Below are 22,001 nucleotides of genomic sequence, written 5' to 3'. Positions count from 1 at the left end.
GTGCCTACTGACTCACCACACCCAGGCACCTGGTCCACCATGGCTCTTCATTAAAACCCACAGGAATCCCCCACTCTGTTATCTCCCTGCCCAGGCTCCTTTTCCTCTTCCTGTCCATTCTGTATATGTTTTGCTTCCATTCCAGCAGGATATCCTGGCAACAATTCGAACACAGCCTGTTCATGCATCAACCATGCTCTAAAACATCCAGGTCTGAAATTTAGGAATAGGTTTCTTTCCCCCATCTTCTTTTTTCTCTTTGGTACTTTCAGATGTTACTTCCTTTAGATCCACAAACTTTCCGATGCCATGATCTTCTTTGCACATTAACAGACTTCACAGACTTGGCTGAATTTCTTGTACTCCTAATGGGCTAAACCAATAGTTCCCTAACTGATCTACTCCAAGCTATCCTACACAGTTGTCAAGCACAGCCCAAAGATGCCCATCACATTCCAAAACCCCCATGACATACAAATACATAATAAAAGTGTTGCCCTGTTTTCTACAAGAAGAATCCTGTTTTCACCACCTGTTTCAACTGTCAGTACTCGTTGGGCATGATCTGTGCTTCCGTGTAAAAGGGACTGCAACCTCTTCCAAGTGGCCTCAGCCTGGTCACCTTCAGTCCTCACCTGGGGCCATTCTCCACCATAGGAATGCTTTTTCCTCCCAAGCTCCCCTCAGTTCATGACAGCCACTCCCTGCAGTAGCCTTCCAGACTACCTTGGGCCAGATGTGATTTCTCCTACCTCTGAGCCCTCCTAGCTCTGAATCGACACTTTCAGTAGCCCTTCTTACCTAATGTTTTTACTGTATACACTCCTAGTTCAGGGAGTGTACATGTCTCATTTGCTTGTGCATAACAGGTGTTCCAAAGATGTTTAATTCTGATGGACAGAATTAAAAGAGAAAATAGATTCCTTCCTGGAAAACACAGACCAGAAGCATCCACACCCAGTGGCCTAACAACTCTTGCCTTAGCAAACAACTTGGTCAAACAATGCCTGTCAGGCCTGGAAAAGAGGAGTGAACTGGACTCCAGCCTGGTGAATACTGGTTAGTTGCACAGCACCACAGAATTTTGTTTTGTAACTTCTCCTGTTACAGTTAATTGCGAAGATAATGCAGAGAACTCCTGTATATACTGTACCTCGATTCCTCTAATGTTAATATTAGGGTCCCTTTACCGAAATTAAGAAGTTAACATTAGCTGAACCACAGACTTTATTACAATTTCCCTAGTTTTTCTCCCGATATCCTTTTGCTACTCCAGCAGCCAATTCAGGATACCACATTGCATTTAGTACCCTGTAATTGTTAAGGTTCAAAATTTATAGAAAAAAGAAAAGTCAAGACAAGAGAGGAGGAAAAAGAGGCAGAAACAGTCTTGCAAACCCATTCCTTATACTTTCAACGTCGGACGAGGCCACTGAACTGGCATTAGGGGGAAAGGAGCCAGTTTGCCAGCTCAGCCACAACCTGCGGAGTTCCCGCGGACGGACGTGCGCCGCCTCGACCGTCGCTCCCCCTCTGCCCCACACTCGCGGTTCCACCGGCGGGCTCTGCCCTGCTCCCCAAGCCCCTTCGCGAGGAAGGGTTAGGGAATCACGACTCCCTCTGCGCGATCGCGACCCCCGCCCTCGCACCCCCATCAGCGCGCTCACCCGGCGCCAAGCCGCCACCTCTCGAGCGCCGCCACGTCCTTCAGCCACGTGACCGCGCGGCGCAGCCCCGAGCGGGAAGGCGCCGCGGGGCTGGACCCCTGCATTTTCCGCTGTGCTCTTCCGAGAGCGCTTTGGGAGGTGAGCTCTGTCCAGCTCCAAAGCCCGCGCTTTCCCCGCTGCGGGCAACTGAATGCACAGAACAGGACCGTGTGTGCTTCGATAAAGGTAGCATTAGACTGTTCAAAAAGTTGTTTCTACAAGTCCCGTAAGGGAAGGGTGAAGCAGACCTTGAAATGCAGGCAGCTGAGCCCTAGGAAGCAGCGAGGGCATTGCAGCCCTGGGGCCAAAGCCTGGCACTGGGAAGGAACAGAGGGGTGACCGGCCTTGAGGGCCTAGCAAGTGGCTTCTGTGGTCCATCTTTTCCTGTGGGTTTCCTGAAATGGACCCTGCCTTTCCAAACCTCACCAAAACGTCTTAAGCCATCAGACTGATTGCCTTGGTGAAATGATTTTGGTATTATTTCCTAATACCCAATGTTGGTGTAAAAAATGTCCAAACCTATAGAGAATTTTTATGAGTTTATGTGAGCCAAACTGATTACAATTGTCCAGGACAAAATCTCAAGGGACTGAGAAAATGCTCCAGAGAATGGCAGTTTTTGCAGCTTAGTTTGTATATTAGATTAGAATAAAAGGAGGAGCACAAGGATGGTTACATGAAGTCCATTGTTGGTAGAGTAAGGGGGCAGGAGAAAGAAAATCTGGGAAATTCCTGGGATTGGATAAAAAAGCAAAATAGAGAAACACATGTTTCTTTTACATTGGCGGATAAGAAACTGGAAAGTCAGTGTTCATGCTGCCTGTCACCTACCAGACCCAATAAGCAGAAACAGGGATTGAAACTTTATGGACACTTTATTTGTGACCTGAGAAGACAGTGGGCTTGTACCCTAACAGACCATTTTACATTCCATTTTCAACCAACCCTTTTTATAAGGAAGAAAACTGTGGATAAGGGGTTTGGAATTCGGGGGAAAAGTTAATCAGATAAAAAGGTGCAGCATTCTTTAATCTGTGAAAAAAAGAAAAAAAAAGAACCCAAAAAATGAGGATAGTATAAACAACCTCTGGGACAACTTCAAGAAGTCCAACATTCGCTTCATAGGGGTGCCAGAGAAGAGAAAGAGCAAGAAATTGGAAATCTATCTTTAAAAAAGTGAAAAAAGTTCCCTAATTTGGTGAAGGAAATAGACATACAAGTGCAGGAAACAAGAAAGTCCCAGGTATGATGGATGCAGAGGCCCACTCCAAGGCACCTCATAATTAAAAGGCCAAAAGTTAAAGGGAGACTCTTACAGTAGCAAGAGAAAAGAGGTTGGTTACCAGATGGTAAGGAGGAAGGGGAGAATGGGTGCAGAGGTGAGGGGATTAAGAAGTACAAATAGGTAGTTACCCAATAGCCATGGGGATGTAAAGTACAGTATAAGAAGTGGAGCAGCCAAAGACCTTACACACATGACCCATGGACATGAACAATGGTGAGGAGATCGCCTGAGGGAGTAGGGGGCACTGAGTGGAGAGGGACAAGTGGGGGGGAAATCAGGACAATTGTAATAGCATAATCAATAAAAAATATATAATTAAAAAAACTTGGTTGGATTTATAGATTACTCTGGATTGGAAATAAACAAATAAACCCTTTCCTGTCAGTAGCCAGTTTCTTTCGGTCTTCGTCCTCTCCAGATCCAACCCACATTTTTCTTAATCAGCTGCTTTTCAAAAGCAAACATACCTAGACATGTGGAAAACTAGATAGAACCAAGGCTCTAAAATTTCTCCTGACAATAGAACAAGATCAATGCTATGTGCTTATTAGGTGCTTAGGGATCCAAAATTATCATTGATTAACATATTTATAATTGTAAACTCAGTTGTGTATTATCTCATTTAGTATGATAAACATATTTAATAGCTTTGCAAGTCAAAAATAATTTTGAATATGACACAATTTTGAATATGATAAAAACCAATGGGTTGTCCACTTTAAAATGGCCAGTTTTATGATACGTGAGCTATATCTTAATTTTTAAAAAAGGATAGGGGGGTGTGTAGATTCTGAGATGGTATAATCTCCAAATATATTAAGTGAAAAGATACAGAATAGTATACGTGGTATGCTAGCATAGGCTTAAGAAAACATGTAACACACGTACTATGCAGACATAAAATACCTGAAAAAAAATCTAGGAAACAGTATTTCCTAAAGGGAGGGAATGTGTGGTAGCTGAAGAACAGGGGTGGCCTAGAAGGGAAACTTACCTTTCCAGTATAACCTTTTGTACATCTTGAATTTTATACAGAGTGTATTACCACTGTCCCCACCCTTTTTTAGAGAAAATGGAAACTCTGATGTTTTTTCTGTAGACTTCAGCTCTAAGAGATCATGTTCATTTTCTTCTGTAATAAACTTAAGAGATATCCATCCACATATTTGTTCAAATTTATTTATTCTTTAGCAACTGAAGCATTAAATGATGACAGCTTTTATTCTCTTTAATATCATTATATTGATTATACTTGAGATTATTTAGCTTTCTCACAGAAAAAAGAAACCCAAACATAAAGCTTTATACTATTCACCTAGTAGTTCTGCAGCATGATTTTAATAAGAAGTTTTACTGATAATTGGACAATTTATATGATGTGGGCAGAGAAATAATAAGAGTGATTCTAAAGTGGCCAGACTTGTAAGTCAAGAGCTGTGCGCTTTGGTCCACTGCTCAACCCACTTCAGTATCTCATTAATATTATTCTCTAGATCTTCTGGTTTATCGCTGCGCAGCTGATGCACTATTTCCATCTTGTAGGATGCTAATGCTTCTTCATAAAGAACTTGAAAAATTTCACACTGAATATTATTTGTCATTTTCTTCTCATTGTAACCCCTAGAAGGCAGAGAGAAGATAAGCAAACAAATTGGAGTTTTAGGAAACATGCCAGAAACTGGAGACTGTGGAATACACAAAAAATCAGGCAAAAATACTTCTTGTGTTCTCTTTACCTGTAGAAATAGACTAAGACCTATAAATGAAGGGCTTGACAAGAGGGTCAAACCAAGGATCAATGTTTAGGTTTGTCTGAAATTTTTCCTCCTGACATTTTTGTCAGGCACTCAGTTAGTGAACATATCTACCTATCTCCAGCCAGATTCTGAGCTATGAGATAAAATCAGAAGTCTATATAGTTATAGTCCTAGATTTTCAAAAGAATTAGAGCAGTTATGATATAAACAGATAAAACATGTAGATGGAATATAATAAAATGAAATGCATATGATTAAAATAATATACACTAATTGCGTACTTGATCATGTACATGTATCTCTACCAATTCTGAACATTGAAAAAAATAAGCTTAAGTAATCTTTAGGTAGATATGTAAATTAGCCAACCAATTAGCTAGTGAAAAATATAAAAAAAATTCTGTTCCGGTTGGGTAGCTCAGTCGATTTACAGCATTGTCCCAATACACCAAGATTGCAGGTTCAATCCCCAGTCAGGGCACATAGAAGAAGCAACCAGTGAATGCATAAATAAATGGAACAACAATTTGATCTCTCTCTCTCTCAAATCAATAAACATATCCTCGGGTGAGGATAAAAAAATCAAAATTAAATGAAATTACTTAAAAAATTATTAATTTTATGAAAAGACAACCTATAGAATGGGAGAAAATGTTTGCAAATCACATATCTGATAAATAACACATGGTCCATGCAATGAAACTTTATTTGGCAATAAAAAAATGAATGAAGTGAAGTACTTGTGCATGCTGATAACCCACATTAACTTTGAAAATATCACACCAAGTGAAAAAAGCCAGACACAAAAGGCTACATATTGTGTGATTTAATTTATATGAAATGTCCAGAATAGGCAAATTTACAGAGATAGACAGTGAAGTAAATTACTGGTTGCCTAGGGCTGGGAGAGTGACTGCTAATGGGTATGGATTTTCTTGGCGGGGGCGGGGGGGTTATGAACATTTTTGAAAACTAGTAGTAGTAATGGATGCACACTCCTGTGAATACACTAAAAATCACTGAATTATAAACTTCAGATGAGTGAATTGTATGGTATGTGAATTTATCACAATACAGCTGTTTTTTAAAAAGCAGTTACTTTATTATAACTTTTTCAATGGCTACAAATAAAAAAGACTACCTCTCATCATTTTTTCAAACCTTAGTCTTTGGCTATTTACAAAAAACAGTAATTTTTTTTTTGCCCTGGCTGGTGTGACTCAGTGGATTGAGCACTGGCCTGTGAACCAAAGGGTTGCTGGTTGGATTCCCAGTCAGGGCACATGCCTGGGTTGCAGGCCAGGTCCCCAGTAGAGGGCAAGTGAGAGACAACCACACATTGATGTTTCTCTCCCCCCCTTCCCCTCTGTCTAAAAGTAAAATAAATAAAATCTTTAAAAACAAAACAAAAAAACCCAGTAATTTTTAAATAGAATTTAAAAAAATTATCTTGTCTGGGGAAAAAAAGCCTATGTATTATATGGTTCTTTATTACTTCTCTGTTCAAATACATTTAATGGCTTTTCACTGCCTAGAGAAAAATGATGAAAGTTTCAGGTCTTGTTCCAACCTAACCTTCCCTGTATGTCTGCTACTGTACTCCTCTGTGCAAGAATTTTGCAAGTGTCCGATCCAATGGTAGTTAGAGCTGATTTGGTGAGAACCACAAATTCTGAATCTGACCTTAGGCTAATTTCTGGAGTTTTCTTTCTTGAAACTACCCTTTAAATTCCTCTTAGCACCCCCATCTTCCCACAGCTTGAATCAAAAGGCAGTGGAAAAATGTTTCCTCAAAAATGTATGTTTTTTGGTTATTCTGAAGTGTGACACTCTCTTGGAAGCACTAACTCAAGTATATTTTAAAGACTGTGAAATGTTGATTTATCTTGTTAGTTTTTCATAAGCTTTCCCGTTCCTCTTATAAGCATAATTTGGGTAATAATGTTCACTCAATAGCAAACACTATGTTATTGGCTTGGCTGTTTTCCTAGCAAGGTTTTACTTTAAGGAAAAAGCTTATTAAATAGGGTTGTTCTATAGTACATTTTACTTAAACTCTCAGTTGAGATATTTATTTACACCATTATACAAATGCCTGTGTCATACAAAATGCATCTTTTTCTAAAAAGATTCAGAATGTCAGTACTGTGCAGATTTGGTTCTTAAGCAGAGACCAAATAAAGTCGTCAACAATGGCCAACTTCTGAGTGTGAAAACAAGTTCATATGATACTTTTTTTTTTAAGAATTCAATGTATTTCCTTTCTTACCTTGCTTCAAGTCTTTTGTACAATACAGTGTTATCAGTTTGCAGCACAAAAACTCTATGAAACCAGCGTTCAGGGAAGAAATTACAGCCATGGTAATCAACAATAACTCCACCTTCACTCATTTGGTTTTCTAACTCATCCACTACCTATAAGAAAGGTGGAGGGAAGAAAAAGATGAATGATTCTTAAAAAAATGTCAACTTTCCTATTAAACTTTTTAGAATTTATACTTTATTTAAAAACTTGCACTTACTCTATCTTCATCTAAAATGGGACAATCATACTCTTCATCATAGCCATCATATAACTGCCCTGAAAAAGATATACATTGGCGTGTTATTAAAGTAGTATTTTTCAAAGTAACTTTCAGTAATAGTCAATTAATTCTAGGCTTTAGGAAGGGAAATAAATAATCAATGACTCTCTTAGAGACAAGGGAGGGCACTAACACAATAGATGTCACATGGATATGGTGAACAATACTAATAAATTAGAATTTTGTCTAGAGGGAAGCTTGGATGGCCACATATCTGAAACTGTTTTAGCCATCAAAATGGAAACCAACTAAAGAATTAGTAATAGCTAATTTCTAAATTTGTGGACAACTAGAAGAGAACAGTATTACTGTTGGTGACCTACAGATTAGTGGGAAGAGGTGACACATGGATAGAAACACTCACACACACATTAACAGAAGGTTGTTTCAAACTCATTAGGCAAAGGATATGAAACTTATTAAAAGTAACAAGTTCTCAATTCTAGCAATGAACCCTCTTGTCCACTGAGGTCACATCTTCATGGGGTGTGGGGAAGGAGAGTCAGTATCAAGATGCTCCTGAACAGTATCTTTATTTCTAGATTACCAACATCTCCATAATCAAGGGATGATTGCCCTATTTTATAAGGCAAAACAAGAATGATAGGCAGTTCTCCTGGCTGTTGTGGCTCAGTGGATTGAGTGCTGGCCCGTGGACCAAAATGTCGCTGGTTAGATTCCCAGTCAGGGCACATGCCTGGGTTGTGGGCCAGGTAGGTTCCCAGTAGGGGGCATGTGAGATGCAACCACACATTGATGTTTTTCTCCCTTTCTCTCTCCCTTCCCCTCTGTCTAAAATAAATAAATAAAATTTTAAAAAAGAATGATGGACAGTTCTAAATAAGGCAGATTTAAATCTAAAATAAGTCCTGGCTGGGTACCTCAGTTGGTTAGAGCTGTCTCCATACAAGATTGAGGGTTCGCCTCCCAGCCAGGGCACATACAAGTATCAACCAATGAACGCATCAATAAATGGAACAACAAATTGATGTTTCTTTCCCTCTAAAATCAATAAATAAAAATTAAAAGAAAAAGAAATAAGCCCTAGCCAGTGTGTCTCAGTTGGTTGGGCATGGTCCCACAAACAAAGGCTGCAGTTTTGATTCCCAGTCAGGGCCCATGTCATTTGGGGTGCTTACAAGAAACAACTGATCTATGATTCTCTCTCTCTCTTTCTCCCTCCCTTCCCCTTTCTCTACAAATAAATAAATAAAATCTTTAAAAAATAAAATAACTAATTAAAATGTTAAACCTCTGTTCAATGAAAAATAACTTACGAAAAAAGAAAAATAAGACTGGGAGAAATATTTGTAGTAGGACAAAGGACTGAAATGTAGATTGTATAAAGACCATAAAAATCAAGATAAAAATAAGTAGCTTAACAAAGAGTAAGACTCATACAGGATGGAAAAGATAGTAAACATACCTGAAAAAAATTTACTTTCCCAGCTGTTAAAGGGGTGCAAAGTGAGCCTTTATATGCCTGTTATGCTAATTAGATATGTACATCGATAGTAAATCAACTCTGGACATGTATTTTAAAAATAATTTTTAAAAAGTTTTTTATGAAAAATGTACCCATTCAGATTTCCTCTGTCATTTAATTTCTAATCAGAAAAAGATTATGGTGATTAAAAATGTTCAACAAAAGGGAAAGTTAAATCTTGATATAACAACTTGATGAAATATTATATAATTAAATAAAGTTCAAGAAATAAATATTAGGTAGTCTGCCCCAGCTGGTACGGCTTAGTTCGTTGGAGTGTCATCCCATAACCAAAAGGCTGCGGGCTTGATATCCGGTCAGAGAACATACCTAGGTTGTAGATTCAACTACGGGTCCGGGTATGTGCAGGAGGCAACAAATTGATGCTTCTGTCTCGCATTGATATCTCTCTCCCTTCCTCCCTCTCTAAAAGCAAGGGAAAAGCCCTGGCTGGTGTGGCTCAGTGGCCTGAGCACCGACCTGCCAACTGAAGGGTTGCTGGCTCGATTCCCAGTTAGGGCACATGCCTGAGTTGCGGCATGTTTATTTCATTAAAAAAAAATAAAATAATAGCAAGGGAAAAAATTTCCTCGAGTGAGGATAAAAACAAAATTATTTTTTAAAAGATTTTATTTCTTTTTAGAGAGAGAGGAAGGGAGGGAGAAAGGGAGAGAAACGTCAATGTGTGGCTGTCTCTCATGTACCCCCTTCTGGGGACCTGGCCTGCACCTCAGGTATGTACCTTGACTGGGAATTGAACCAGTGACTCTTTTGTTTGTAGGGTGGCGCTCAAGCCACTGAGTCATACCAGTCAGAACAAAAAAGTTAAAGAAAGAAACCTATATGATTTTATTAACCAATGTCACCTCAATAAATTCAATTAAAAGTCATTTTGATTTGTAAAAAGATCTGGAAGGAAGCAAATCTCCAGCAGCATGAATACCACATCAAAGCTACGGCAGAATTTTGGGTGAATGATGATTATAACCTGTACTATAGGAAATGGGGAGTCATGAATGGATTCTAAACTGTATTCTAAATTTCAAAAAAAAAAGCAGAAAAATTTATACTACTTTAGAAAAATTTCAACCAGAGATCAAATGTATAGTCGTCTATACATAGAATCTTCATCTAGCAAACATAAAAAGGCTTGCTTTGATTAAATTCCCAAAGCTTAAAAAATTATTCAATTTTTTTAAATAAAGTTTTATAACTTACTTAAAGATGTATTACTTGCAGGAAAAAAATACTAATTGTGGAGCTAGAGTTGAAAGGCTAAGTTCTTACCTTAAAAGATCTTCCTAGCTGTCATTTGTCAAGCTATAAAATCATGTTTACTTTAACTACCATCCTATAATTTATACACTATGTGAAAGGTGTTTATTGACGATATTGGGATGCTAGTTATCTCTTTTGATACTATTGCCAATATTTAAGACATCTCCAGATAGCTTCCTTTTGGAAACATATTTACCTCAATCCAAGAAACTTATTAAGTACAAGATGTTAATTGGTTTAGAAGGACAGAGTGTTTTGATACTTGGCCTTTTATGTAGGGAAAAGAGCAATTCTGCTTAGAGAAGTTAACACCAAAGATGTGACATTTGAGTTGGGCTTTTTAAAGAGTTGTTTGTAAGGCAGGTAAGGGCATCTACATGTCAGGAAATGACATGTATAAAGATGTGGAGGTGGAAAATTCCTGTGTGATGAGAAACAGTAGTGCACTGTGGGCAGACTGAAGGGGACATAGTGGACAGTGGCTGCGGGTAAGGCTGAGGGTAGACAGGTGAGTTCATAATCTCCTATACTTCATTAAGGAGAATGGATGACCTTTATCAGTAAAAAGCAAGTCATGTTATTCCCACTCCTCATTGTTTAAGAAATTTACTTATTAATTTGAAAGAGAAATATTGATTTATTGTTCCACTTATTTATGCATTCATTGGTTGGTTCTTATATGTGCCCTGACTAGACATCAAACCTGCAACCTGGGCACATAGGGATGATGCTCTAACCAACTGAGCTACTCAGGGTCCCATTCTCTGTTTTTTAAAGGTCATCATGGTGTAGAGGAAGGTAAGAGATACTGAAGGAGATTCAGCACAAATGGTCTTGAGAATGGATTAGGGGTACCATAGGAACACATCAATTGTTTTAGGAACAGGATAGTAGTCTACAAGGATTTTTCAAACTATCAAGATTTAAAGGCCGAACGATCCGTGTAGTGTGTCGGTGTGTTTGTATATGTGGGGGATAGGAAACAGGAATGGGCAAAGAGAGTCAGGGATAACTTCAGAGCATGTGATTTTTAAACATGCTAATTTGGAAATGTCTGGGTACTATCCAGATGGCTACCTTTAGGTGTCTAGAAATTGGGCTGTTAGTTACAAACTTAGAGAGTCATTGGTAAAAGGGAGTGGCCAGTCCTGAGTGAATGAGATTACTAGAGAGAGGAGAATTACAAGATGCCTGCAGTGAAATCATGACAGAAAGAGGTATATGGTGGGAGGAGAGGATCAGATGCAGAGATTGGGAGAGAACAGTGTTGCAGAGCAAACGGAGACTTGTTTCAAAGGCTTGCAGTGGAAGAAAAAGATGGAACACAAAAGAGCAAGGATGGCAAACTTCTGGAAAGGGCAAGACAATATTTCAGGCTTTGTAAGTCAATCTTCAGCTAGTGAATCCTATAAAAACAGCAGCAGTTTGCCCATTGCTAGGTTAGAAACAGATCAAGATTACAAGTGTTGAGGGCTCCGCTATGCTTTACAACTTCTATTTGGAATGGACCCAACGTCAGTATAATATTACTTTGGACCCACAGAGGCTAGGAACCTTGAGGCTTCAGACTGAAAAAATGGTGGCAGGAAAATTACGGATGCTGGTAAATGTAATTAAATGATTGCATATTGGAAAGGATATCAAGTGAGGAGGAATCTGAGAGACTAGAATAGGGATTGTTGGGAACCGCCCTGCCTGGTTTCAGAAGCTGCAACCCCCATGGCTAAGGCTGAGTGAGAGACCTTGCGATCATAAGCCACTAGGGAGACAAAGCTTATCTCTCTGGCAGGGCACCACGGCTGCCCCCTTTACTTCACCCTGCTTTGTCTCCAGCGGATGACCTGTTAGCCAGCCAAAGACAGGTAAGGTTCCTCAAGGGAAGGATGACCTAAGACAGGCATGGTCACGAAGGGGCCCTCAAGGAAGGATTTGGGGGGCTACAAAAAAAGGGGGTGATGAACCCTCACCCCTCAGCTTTGACCTAGCCTGAGTCCTCATTCTGTCTGCAAGAAGTCTCCCAATCTCTTGACTGCCTTACTTCCCCCACCTGACTTGAGCCTGAAACAATGTGGAAGGTCAGTGCAGCACTGGGCAGGAATGGACAGTTCCCTGGGGTGATCTGGCCTAAGAAAGAATGCATAAAATCCTGTGAAACCTGCTTTGCTAAGAATGTCCTGTTTTCTGGTAAGGGTCCAAGCATGAAATGAGTTTGTTTCCCAAAGTTTATAGCTAAAGCTAACTGACCCTGACTCAGAATAAGCCCTCATGGTTCTTTGTATGTTATCTATTGCTTGAGGCTTACTGCCTGACAATGACTGATAAGCTTTACCTGTATTCCTGTGCAAACTGAACCCAATAAAAGCTCATTGAGGAAAAGGTTCCTGGCCCTTCTCCTTTGAGAGATTGACCACCTTTCCTTCCCAAGCAGATGTCTTGGTAGACTTATTCTCATCTGCAGCAGAAAGTGGGGCCCTGTGGGCAAAGCTCCCCAAGGGATAAGAAAAACATTCTTAGTTACACAGTGGTTAGGACTCCTGATAGTTTTGTTAACCTTAATTTCCCAACTAATTTTCCTGCCTGGGTTCCAAGTGACATAAGGATCTTTTAAAAATACAGTTGGTACTTACTATATTTTTACTGTGTTAGGGGGACTAACCTCCCACAAACTCAAAAATCTATGTATAATTAGTCAGCCCTCCACATAAACAGATTCCCAACCATGGAGTTGAACTGCGCATGTGAATCAAAAAATTCATGTATAGAGGGACCCGTACAATTCAAACCCATGTTGTTCAAGGGTCAACTGTAATACAGCAATTAAATGATTATTAGGATGGCTACAGACACCCATTTAGACATTTGTTTAAAGACAGTTTTGTTTTTTTCTTTAAAGTCTCCTTTTATAGCAGAGCTTCTCAACCTCAACTACTACTAACATTCTGAGCTTGATAATTGTTATAGGAGTGGAAGGTGTGAACTGTGGGATGTTCAGAATCACTGCCCTCTACATATCAGATGTCACTAGCAATTCCCCAAACCCCAGTTGTGACTACCAAAAATGTCCCCTGAAGGGCATAATCACCCCCACCTGAGAACCACTACTTTATAGATGACTATACGGTTTTCCTTATATATATCACCATTTGAAAAAAATGATGAGGCTGGATGTCTCAGAATATTTTTTAATGAGCTTCTCAGATATAGTCAAGTGGTGTTAAGAAAAAATCTGGTATATTATGAGAAGTACCTCACCCAATACCACATTAAGTCAGACCAGACATCTTTTATGTGGCATTATATGAGGAAAACATACTTTTCCTTTAAGGATTCAATTTCATGTCATCAGTAAAATGGTTGAGACTACACACCATTAGGTAGACACACAACTGGCTACAATGGTGTGAATACAAGTAGGAGAGGACCCAATGGTTCTAGCATTACTGTTCCTCGCAATGCTATTCATGTAGATTATATAGCAACTTCATAAAGTTTAGACACATTCAACTGAGTAGGTGAGATTAGAACTAGATGACTGAAAATGACTATTGTAACTCTGAAATCACTTGCCAGATACTATAAAGTTCAACAGGCAAAGAAACAAAACCAGATTTCATGTAAGTATAAAATGAAGACTTTCTAGCTATGTACAACAGCAAATAATGAACTGAGTTTTATGAACTATAATTTAAATGCCGGACCTGAGTCAAAAATAAAAGCATGGGAGTGACTTATTATCAAGAATATGGCAAGTTGCCCTGGCTGGTATAGCTCAGTGGACTGAGTGTGGGCCTGCAAATCAGAGTCGCCAGTTCAATTCCCAGTCAGGGCACATGCCTGGGTTTTGGGCCAGGTCCCCAGTGGGAAAGATGCATGAGGCAACCACACATTGATATTTCTTTCCCTCTTTTCCCTTCTCTCTTAATAAAGTATATGTGTGTGTGTGTGTTTGTGTGTGTGTGTGTGTGTGTATATATATATATATATGTGCCATATATATATATATATATATATATGGCAAACAAAAATGCAGAGAACTGGCCTGCAAAAGGGATACTGAAAAATTTTCTACTTTATTTGAGACAAAGGGAGGGAGGGAGAAACATCAATTTATTGTTCATTTATTTATTAATTCATTGGTTGATTCTTGTATGTTCCCTGACTGGGGAATGAACCCTCAACCTTGCTTGGCCTATTGGGACGACACTAACCAAGTAAGTTACCTGGTCAGGGCTGAAAGTTTTCAAGTGGGGAGATACGGGGAGACACATTAGGGTTCATAAATATAACCAAAGGGATATAAAAATGGGACGTAGGAAGAACATGGGCAGTTCAAGAAGATAAATCCAAACAGATGAGGATTCACTATGAGTGAAAGTCCTGATCCACTATTCTCTCCAAAAAGGAAACATGATTATAATTAATAGTTTGAGAGAATGACCCTCAAGAATGACATACACCAGAGATCACCCTATGATTTACACATCTGAAGACATTAGAGATGACACTCCAGTGGTGAATATAGATTGCAACAATTGAAGTTGTTACAACTATTATTTCTGTTGGTGACCAGGGGTAAAATAGCTTCTAAAATGTAATTGCCAAAGTACGAACAATCAAATTGAGGAATAGCAACTTTATTTCTTATACTTAAAGGCTGATGAAAAACCATTAGGAATTCTATTAAAGAAAATACAATATCTCAATTAAAAACTATAACTGTATTTACTCATTAAGTACTATTTAAGTTTTCTAAAACACAACTTGAAAACACCCAGCATGCATGTTTAATCTTAGTACAGTATATTTAAGATCAAATATACATGTTACATGCATCAAAGCTAGATTACAAATTATCATAGTCATCATCATCATCATCGTCATCGTCATCACGTTTTCGTTTCAATGCATTTGATGATTCACTGGCAGTATTTTGTGATGACACCATGTTAGTGGTAATAAGAATGTTTTTGGACCCAATTAATGATGGATTAATCAGAACATTCTGAACTGCTGATGTTGCAGGAATTGATGCTTTTACAGCTGGGGACTGCGAAGTGGGCATCTGTACCGTAAACCTTTGCCCTGTGAGGGACATCGGAGTCCCTACTTTAGTTGAAACTGACATGGTTTGTGGGGTTGGTGTGCCAAGTGTGGGAGTACTTGGTCTGCTAGTAACTGAACCAACACTTAACCGCGGAACTGTTATTCTTCCTGCAGAAGTAGCTGCCTTTTTTTGTAAAGACTTAAGTCTATAGTTTGGAGCAGTCAAGCAATATCTATCAGGTGGCAATCTAGGGCCTGAATATGGCTTGATCAATGGCAAAGGGGTCTGATTTCTTTGCCTTGCAATATCTAATAAAAAATCTCTTGGGGGAGGAGAGGTGAAAGACTGGTCAGCACGGCACTGGATTGCCAGTCGCACATCATCTGCATCAACAGTGGCTTTTTTAGCATGGCTTGAATAAATTTTCGCATCATCTAGAATTGTGGTCACATATCGGAAGGCAAACTCCAACATCTGATTTATAACTCTTGGTTCATATTCTGTAATCCCCATATCCTTCAGGATTTGTGCCATCATCTGTGCATCTTTCGGCATGCTCTTGGGAGAAGCCATCTTGCCAGACTCCATGATATCCGGTGATCAGACTTTAGATTATTTAAAAAAAATATGTACATTAGATCAAACCTGAAATAGTTACTTTAGCAGCAACTGTCAGGAACTTAAATTTTTTTTTTAAATGTTACATTTTTTAAAATATTCCAACTTAAAAAATATGTTAAGTGTTTTTCATTTTAATGAGGCATACTTAAAGTTCCCTTTACTTAAATTTATTGAGTTTCTACCCTGTACTATAGAATATAAACAGATGACGACACAGTAAGAGAATGATACAGACTAGGGGAAAACAGGGTAAAATAAGTAAAAACATGTATCTTTTTAGAATACATGCAATTTCATGCAGACATGCAACTATTAAATTAATTTAGGAAAATATCATAAGATAATCATGTCCTACTACCTGAATTCAGAATACTCTCTCCTTTCAGTGAGATCAATATAATCAGTTCCGTAGACAGACTTAGCCTCACCTGAACCTTTACGTGTTCACCCATCTCAAAACATTCTCCCTCTTCCTCATATTCAATTCTACCTAAGTCCGATCAATCTCTTCATGAAAACCTTCCCAATTATTATTACCCACAGGAATTGCTAGCCAATCGCGGGGCAATGTAATGGTCAAAATAACTAGGACACAGCTTTAGGCACTTAATACTGTGGTACCTTGGTACTCGTCGTTACTGGTAATTTGTTCTGGAACTTAGGACGAGTGCCAAAAATGACGAGTACCAAATGACAGCATTTTCTCTTGCAGGATGGCACCGTGACTCACAACTTCTAGCAAGTGCAACAAGTCTCAAGCAGGCACCAAGTGCTGAAACATTTTTTTCTGATCAAAATGCAATGAGTACAGGATCTGATGACTTCTGAAGCCAACAATACTGAGGTATGACAGTACTTTCTATTTTATGGGTCCCCAACACAGCATAAATTCCTTAATGGCAATCTTCCTCTGTTTTTATACCCTCTCACAGTATAGTACTAATACTCCCATTATCTCTCTCTCTTTTTTTAAAAACACCAAAATGTCCCTTACCTTCTCGAGCTAAATCAGCCACACTAATGTATTTAAGTTCTGATCTTGCTGCAAGTTCTTTACCCAGTGTTGTTTTTCCGACCCCTGGTGTACCTGTAAGACAAGCCACAGAAAATATTGTTCATGAAATACTTATTAGAATTTAGCCACCTACCTGACCTTAATATTTCTAAAGAACTGAAAAGTTTCATAATTAGCGACACTATTGGAATTAACATATCCAAAGCCTGTTGGATGCCAGACTCTCACCCCGTGTATCTGATTCTGCCAGAAGTGGGGCTTGGGCAATTGTGATACCAATTCAGAGACCTCTTGCCACCACTATGGAGATTCCCAGAGTAAAACTAGCTATCACAAATAAATTATCTAATTTTTTAAAAATTATGAAATTGTTCATGGAAAAAAATTAAGCAATATGAAAAACAAATCTCATTTCCTCTAAGGAGTCCCTACAGTCTTCCTTATAAATAAGATTCTTTAAGTCTTACGCATATGTGTTTGTGTATTCACACATATGTACATCCCATAGCATACCGTGTATGTTTATGTACCGATATGTAATGTGCACATATACATATGTACACACACTGTACATTCCCTTGTACATAAATGGCACACTGTTACAGAACAGTAGTACTATACACTGTTCTTCACTTGCCCTTTTTAATATCTACTGGGTTTCAAGATAATCAAATACATAATTTTCAGCTGTTGAAGTTTAATGCCACTGAATAAAACTCAATCATCACAACCCAAGATAACAAGAACAAATCAAATCTCTCTATATAAGACAATAATATCCACCTGGAGTTTCCGTACAATTCACCATGTTTGAATCCTGGACACACCATGTTTTCAATAAAATGCTCACATACACATTTTTGACAATAAGTCTTAATATTAAAAACCAAGCTATTGGCTGCCCCAATCAATTTCTATGTTGTACAACTTCCCCTTAAGGAATCTTAAAGGCTAAATGTTAATTTGTTGAGATTAATTTGCAGCTCTCAGACACAAACAAAAATTGTGTGCAGCCAACAACCTTATTTTTTTAAGTAAAAATGGTATTTATTTAGCTTTTTATAAACATAGCTTGTTTTCTTAAACGATAAAAACTTTATCGACCCCCCCCCCCCAACAAATAGCGTCTCCGTTATGCAGCATTTTAGTATTCCTCACATATACCAGGCTCCTCCGAGTACGGATCAAAAGAACCAGAAGGGCCCCCACGGGAACTTCAGATCTCTGTACAAGAAACGACCAGGTGTACTCGGGAAACAGATTTTTCTTCTTAGAAGAAAAAAAAAGTCTCTGATGCTAACTCAACAAACAGACATCGCAAATTAATCACCATACGCCACAAACACTCGAACTCTCTTATCGAAAGCTGACTCTCAGATACAAAGGAAAAATGAAAGACCGCCCACTAAGGCCTAAAAACTAGGCATCCACCAGGAACGGAACTACTAATGTGACCTCTCTGAAAGCCAAAGACAACCCAGCCAAATAAAAAACAGTCAACATCCACCAAACAAAAACCAGGTTTAGAAAGATCAGTCAGCTTGCCAGAAACGGGAGCTGGGCAGGTTTAGCCCTCTCCACCTCGCCGAGCAGCCTCCGCCAGCAGGACAGAGGTTCCGCAGCTCGGCCCCTCCCCGCGCCACGGTCACGAGGGCCGGGTCTGGGGACCTGACAACTGCCAGGCCACGCGACCCTGGACTAGCCTTGGAACAAAACACTGGGCGCTCCCGACCCGACCCACTGCCCAGCCCCTCCCCGTCGTGCGCGCCCTAACCGGTGAGAAGGATGTTCGGAAGCGACATGGTCCTCACCGCGACAGCTGTGCAAACCTTGGCGCAAGGGCTCTAAACACAACCGGAAGGAGCCGGACGGGGCGGGCGGCGGCAGGCGCCTTTGACTCCGAGGGCCCTGCGCCGCGCTCTCGACCCGTCTCCGCTTTCCAGCCACCAAGCCTTGGTTACCTGGCCTACTATGACGTACTTTCATTGCGGGGCCCGAGGCAGGGAAATGGAAGGGAAACCAAGATTCGAGTCAGGCAATGCGCTGGATGCCTAAGTCACCCTTTCGTTTGGCTGCCCCCGCCCTTCGGGTTCTGTCGCTGAAGCGCCGACGAGCTGTGGAAAGTCCCCGGTGGGTGGGACTCTGGGGCTGCTCGGCGCTGAGCCCAGGTAGAGCAGGGTGGCCGCCCTTCCACCAGGAGCAGAGCCTGTGCTCTTCCGCTCCTCTCCGCCCACGAGGGCATGCAGCTCCCGGCAAGTAAGGCCACAGCGATTGCGGCTGTGGTGTCTATATCTGTCCGAGTGACGCGAGTCCATTTCTGCGTTCACGCCTTCCTGGAATCTCGTTGCTCCTCCTCCCCACCTGCCCTTGTCATTTGGAAATGAGAAGGGTGGGGGCGCAGACCGGTGGCCTGGAGCTGGGGCTCGCCAGCCTATCTAGGCTGTCCGCTGATTAGCTGCTGCCTTACGTTGCACGACTGTCTGAGCTTATTAGACCTTGTGCAGTGTGTAGGGTGGTGTGGGTCTGTTAGAAATATTCTCGAAGTTCTCTTCTACCTCTGACGTCTCATTTCAGGAACGTGGCATCATCAGGGGCAGTTACCTGCTTTTTAAAGGAGGTAATTGTCATTGACATTGTCAAAGAATGATTTGGAGTCCTTACCGTAACAACAGCCTGCGTCTTTCATTTTGACCTGCCAGCTACATTTACTCAAATAGGTGTTTTTTTCCACCCATGTACCTCTTTGAAACTCCAAAACAAAGACTTCTTTCATCGAGTGAACGATTTGTATGTGTATGATTTATTTTCTAGTGTATGGAAGTATTTACACATTATGTGTGCCTCCAAGCTCTAAGAGTTCAATGTACCTTCCGATTTATAAGTTTATAGACCATTCCCTCTGACTAACTTAAAATGGGTGAATTTACTGGTTTGTGCAAATACTGAAGAATTTTAAAAGTCAGAAAACAGTGCTGTCAAAAATGTCCTAATGTGTTTAAATAAGGAAACCAGTTATAGGAAAAATTTACAGTAAGAGTTAAAGTCTTCGTCCAAAGTGAGTGATAAATTTGAATTCATTGTGTAGAGGTTTTAAAAAAAAATTGGCAATGAAAAGCTTCACCTGATTTAAAACGAGGGAATTTTAATTTTCTGTATAAAAACCGCACAAATAATATTGTCTAATTTTTCTTAATAACAAAAGGTAGGTGCAAAATACGTGTTTTTTCTGTTTTCTCTAATTATCGAGTTCATATAAAATATAGCACCATGAATAAGATTATTTGACACGGGTTATAGTCATTAAAATATTTATTTTAGCATTTTGATCTAGCATTGTTTGATCTAGCATGTTTGATCTAGCATTATGTTCTTTCTCACTGGTCTTAAGCATTAGCATTATACTGTTGATTATATCATATATATTAATTGCTATCCTCACAGTTTTTCCTAAAAATTTTTTTTGTATTGATTTGAGAGCTAGAAACATCGATTTGTTTGTTGTTCCACTTAGTTGTGCATTTATTGGTTGATACTGGTATATACTCTTATGGGAGATCAGACCCACAACCTTGGCTATCAGGGTGATGCTCTCACCCACTGGGCTACCTGGCCCAAGTTTCAGTTTTTTCTTAATTGAGAATTGTCTTCTTTTTGTTTCTTAGGTGAATTATACTTTAATATACTACAGGTTGTATGCTATGGATGGGAACTATTGAAGTTTATAATGTCAAAAGCTTTTCTTAGACGAAAGGTGTCTTCCACAAAGGTATGATACACTAACATGATCATATAATTGCCTAAAAAGATTTACATTTTTGTACGTGTTCTTAATGATTTCTTACTGCTATCGGTGTAATGGTACCCAATATCTGTTGTAATTAGTGATCTTAAAAGTCTCATAATATGTTGTTAAACAACTATACACTGAAAGCACAACCTTAATTTTGAAAAAATATTTACAATCCTAGTCACAAAGAAAAAAACTGAACACTCTAGAATTGAAGAGCAGTAGAAGAAAAGAAATGTACGAATTGTAGTGATGTTAAACTTTAACAACAAGCCCTGCCTCTTAGAAATCATAAGGTTCAGTGAACTAGTTCTCAGCAAGGTTAGAAGGCAAAATAGAATGAAGGTCAGACAGATTCATACTCAGATTCAAAGAGCTGCTTTCCTAGTGGTTGATATGATTTAAATTTTTTTAAAATTTATTTTTTAGAATTTATTTATTTTTAGAGAGTGGGGAAGAGAAGGAGAAAGAGAAATATCAGTGTATGGTTGCCTCTTGTGCACCCCTTGCTGAGAACCTGGCCTGCAGTCCAGGCATGTGCCCTGACTGGGAATCGAACCATGACCCTTTGGTTCACAGGCCTGCATTCAGTCCACTGAGCTATACCCACCAGGCCTAAAATATATCTTTTAGAGAGAGGTGAAGGGAGGAAGAAAGAGAGTAAGAGAGAAACATCTATCAGTTGCCTCCTGCACACCCCCAACTGGGGACCTGGCAGGCATGTGCCCTGACTAGGAATCCAACCAGTGACCTTTCTGTTCTCGGGGGTGCTCAGTCCACTGAGCCACACCAGCCAGGGCAGCTTTTTCTTTGATTTTAAGTAAATGATTTAACTTTGCTGCTTCTCTCTCTCTTTTTTCAGTAAATGGGATTCCACATTTATGTCAGAAATAAAGCCATAAAATCTGTAGGTAACATGTCAATCAGAATTGCTATCAAAGGATTACTATAACATAATTTGTATGTACTCTTAAAAATAGAGGAAAGGTACCAAAATTGTAGTAATAGTGACAGTCTTTTGAAAAGGAGGAAATGAATCAGGTATATGACTGAAATTTTTCCCAGAGGTTTCATTTCTTCATCCACGACTGATAACATTTCTAATTCTCTGTCCTTAAAAGAGTAATGAATATAATCAAGACATAATTACAAATTATTCATAGTATCAAGAATCTTAAATTATATCCTCTCAAAGTCTTAAAGCTAATAGGAATTGTTTTGATGTAGGAAATGTAATGTGTTGAACTGGTAAAGGTGGAAGTATTACTCTTCTCACTGTTGTACATGCTTAAAGTAATATTTCTCTATTTTGTTTTGTTTTTTTTGATAGGTACTTTAAATATTTATGTTTCAGTCCTACATGAGTTTTAAAATAATCAGACTACTCTTTATCCTGGGAAGATTACATTAATAAAAACAATTAAATTTGTATTCTAT

The 22,001-nt window shown here is 39.3% G+C and overlaps 4 protein-coding genes across 15 annotated transcripts in view; 1 reads left to right on the top strand and 3 right to left on the bottom strand.

Annotated features, from left to right (window-relative positions):
• Positions 1-1,707, bottom strand: part of CCDC125 (coiled-coil domain containing 125) — a 31,861-nt gene extending 30,154 nt beyond the window's left edge. For 2 of the 4 annotated variants that reach the window (XM_045848009.1, XM_045848004.1), the window contains exon 1: positions 1,668-1,707. The gene's annotated coding sequence lies outside the window, so the exon portion shown is untranslated. The remainder of the gene's footprint in view (positions 1-1,667) is intronic. The other 2 variants (XM_045848005.1, XM_045848006.1) reach the window with 2 other exon arrangements.
• A 2,449-nt stretch (positions 1,708-4,156) lies between these two features.
• AK6 (adenylate kinase 6) lies at positions 4,157-18,847 on the bottom strand. Of its 2 annotated transcripts, none has more exons than XM_045847823.1 (5): positions 18,739-18,847; positions 16,757-16,849; positions 7,271-7,329; positions 7,018-7,163; positions 4,157-4,611 (listed from the first exon to the last, which is right to left on the bottom strand). In XM_045847823.1, exons 1-5 carry the CDS (start codon positions 18,761-18,763, stop codon positions 4,419-4,421), a joined length of 516 nt encoding a protein of 171 aa, XP_045703779.1. In that variant the 5' UTR covers positions 18,764-18,847; the 3' UTR covers positions 4,157-4,418. The 2 variants fall into 2 exon arrangements, with proteins under 2 accessions (XP_045703779.1, XP_045703778.1); XM_045847822.1 differs by lacking the exon at positions 18,739-18,847 and adding an exon at positions 18,552-18,704.
• TAF9 (TATA-box binding protein associated factor 9) lies at positions 14,716-18,600 on the bottom strand. 2 transcript variants are annotated; one of them, XM_045847821.1, is made up of 3 exons: positions 18,552-18,600; positions 16,757-16,849; positions 14,716-15,746 (listed from the first exon to the last, which is right to left on the bottom strand). In XM_045847821.1, the coding sequence occupies exon 3, from the start codon at positions 15,727-15,729 to the stop codon at positions 14,941-14,943; it is 789 nt and encodes a 262-aa protein (XP_045703777.1). In that variant the 5' UTR covers positions 15,730-15,746; positions 16,757-16,849; positions 18,552-18,600; the 3' UTR covers positions 14,716-14,940. The 2 variants fall into 2 exon arrangements, with proteins under 2 accessions (XP_045703777.1, XP_045703776.1); XM_045847820.1 differs by lacking the exon at positions 18,552-18,600 and adding an exon at positions 18,323-18,371.
• RAD17 (RAD17 checkpoint clamp loader component) overlaps positions 18,440-22,001 on the top strand; it is a 30,302-nt gene continuing 26,740 nt past the window's right edge. For 2 of the 7 annotated variants that reach the window (XM_045847817.1, XM_045847812.1), the window contains exons 1-2: positions 18,882-19,033; positions 20,440-20,543. In XM_045847817.1, coding sequence (XP_045703773.1) covers positions 19,018-19,033; positions 20,440-20,543 — 120 coding nt within the window. In that variant the 5' untranslated portion in view covers positions 18,882-19,017. Of the gene's footprint in view, positions 18,554-18,881; positions 19,395-20,439; positions 20,544-22,001 lie in introns of those variants that run through there. The other 5 variants (XM_045847818.1, XM_045847813.1, XM_045847816.1 and 2 more) reach the window with 4 other exon arrangements.

The sequence above is a fragment of the Phyllostomus hastatus genome, unplaced genomic scaffold, assembly GCF_019186645.2.
Source record: "Phyllostomus hastatus isolate PE091 unplaced genomic scaffold, TTU_PhHast_1.1 phas_contig_58, whole genome shotgun sequence".
Classification (NCBI taxonomy): domain Eukaryota; kingdom Metazoa; phylum Chordata; class Mammalia; order Chiroptera; family Phyllostomidae; genus Phyllostomus; species Phyllostomus hastatus.
The sequence above is the reverse complement of the archived record's forward strand: the minus strand, read 5'-3'. Positions and strand labels throughout refer to the sequence as shown.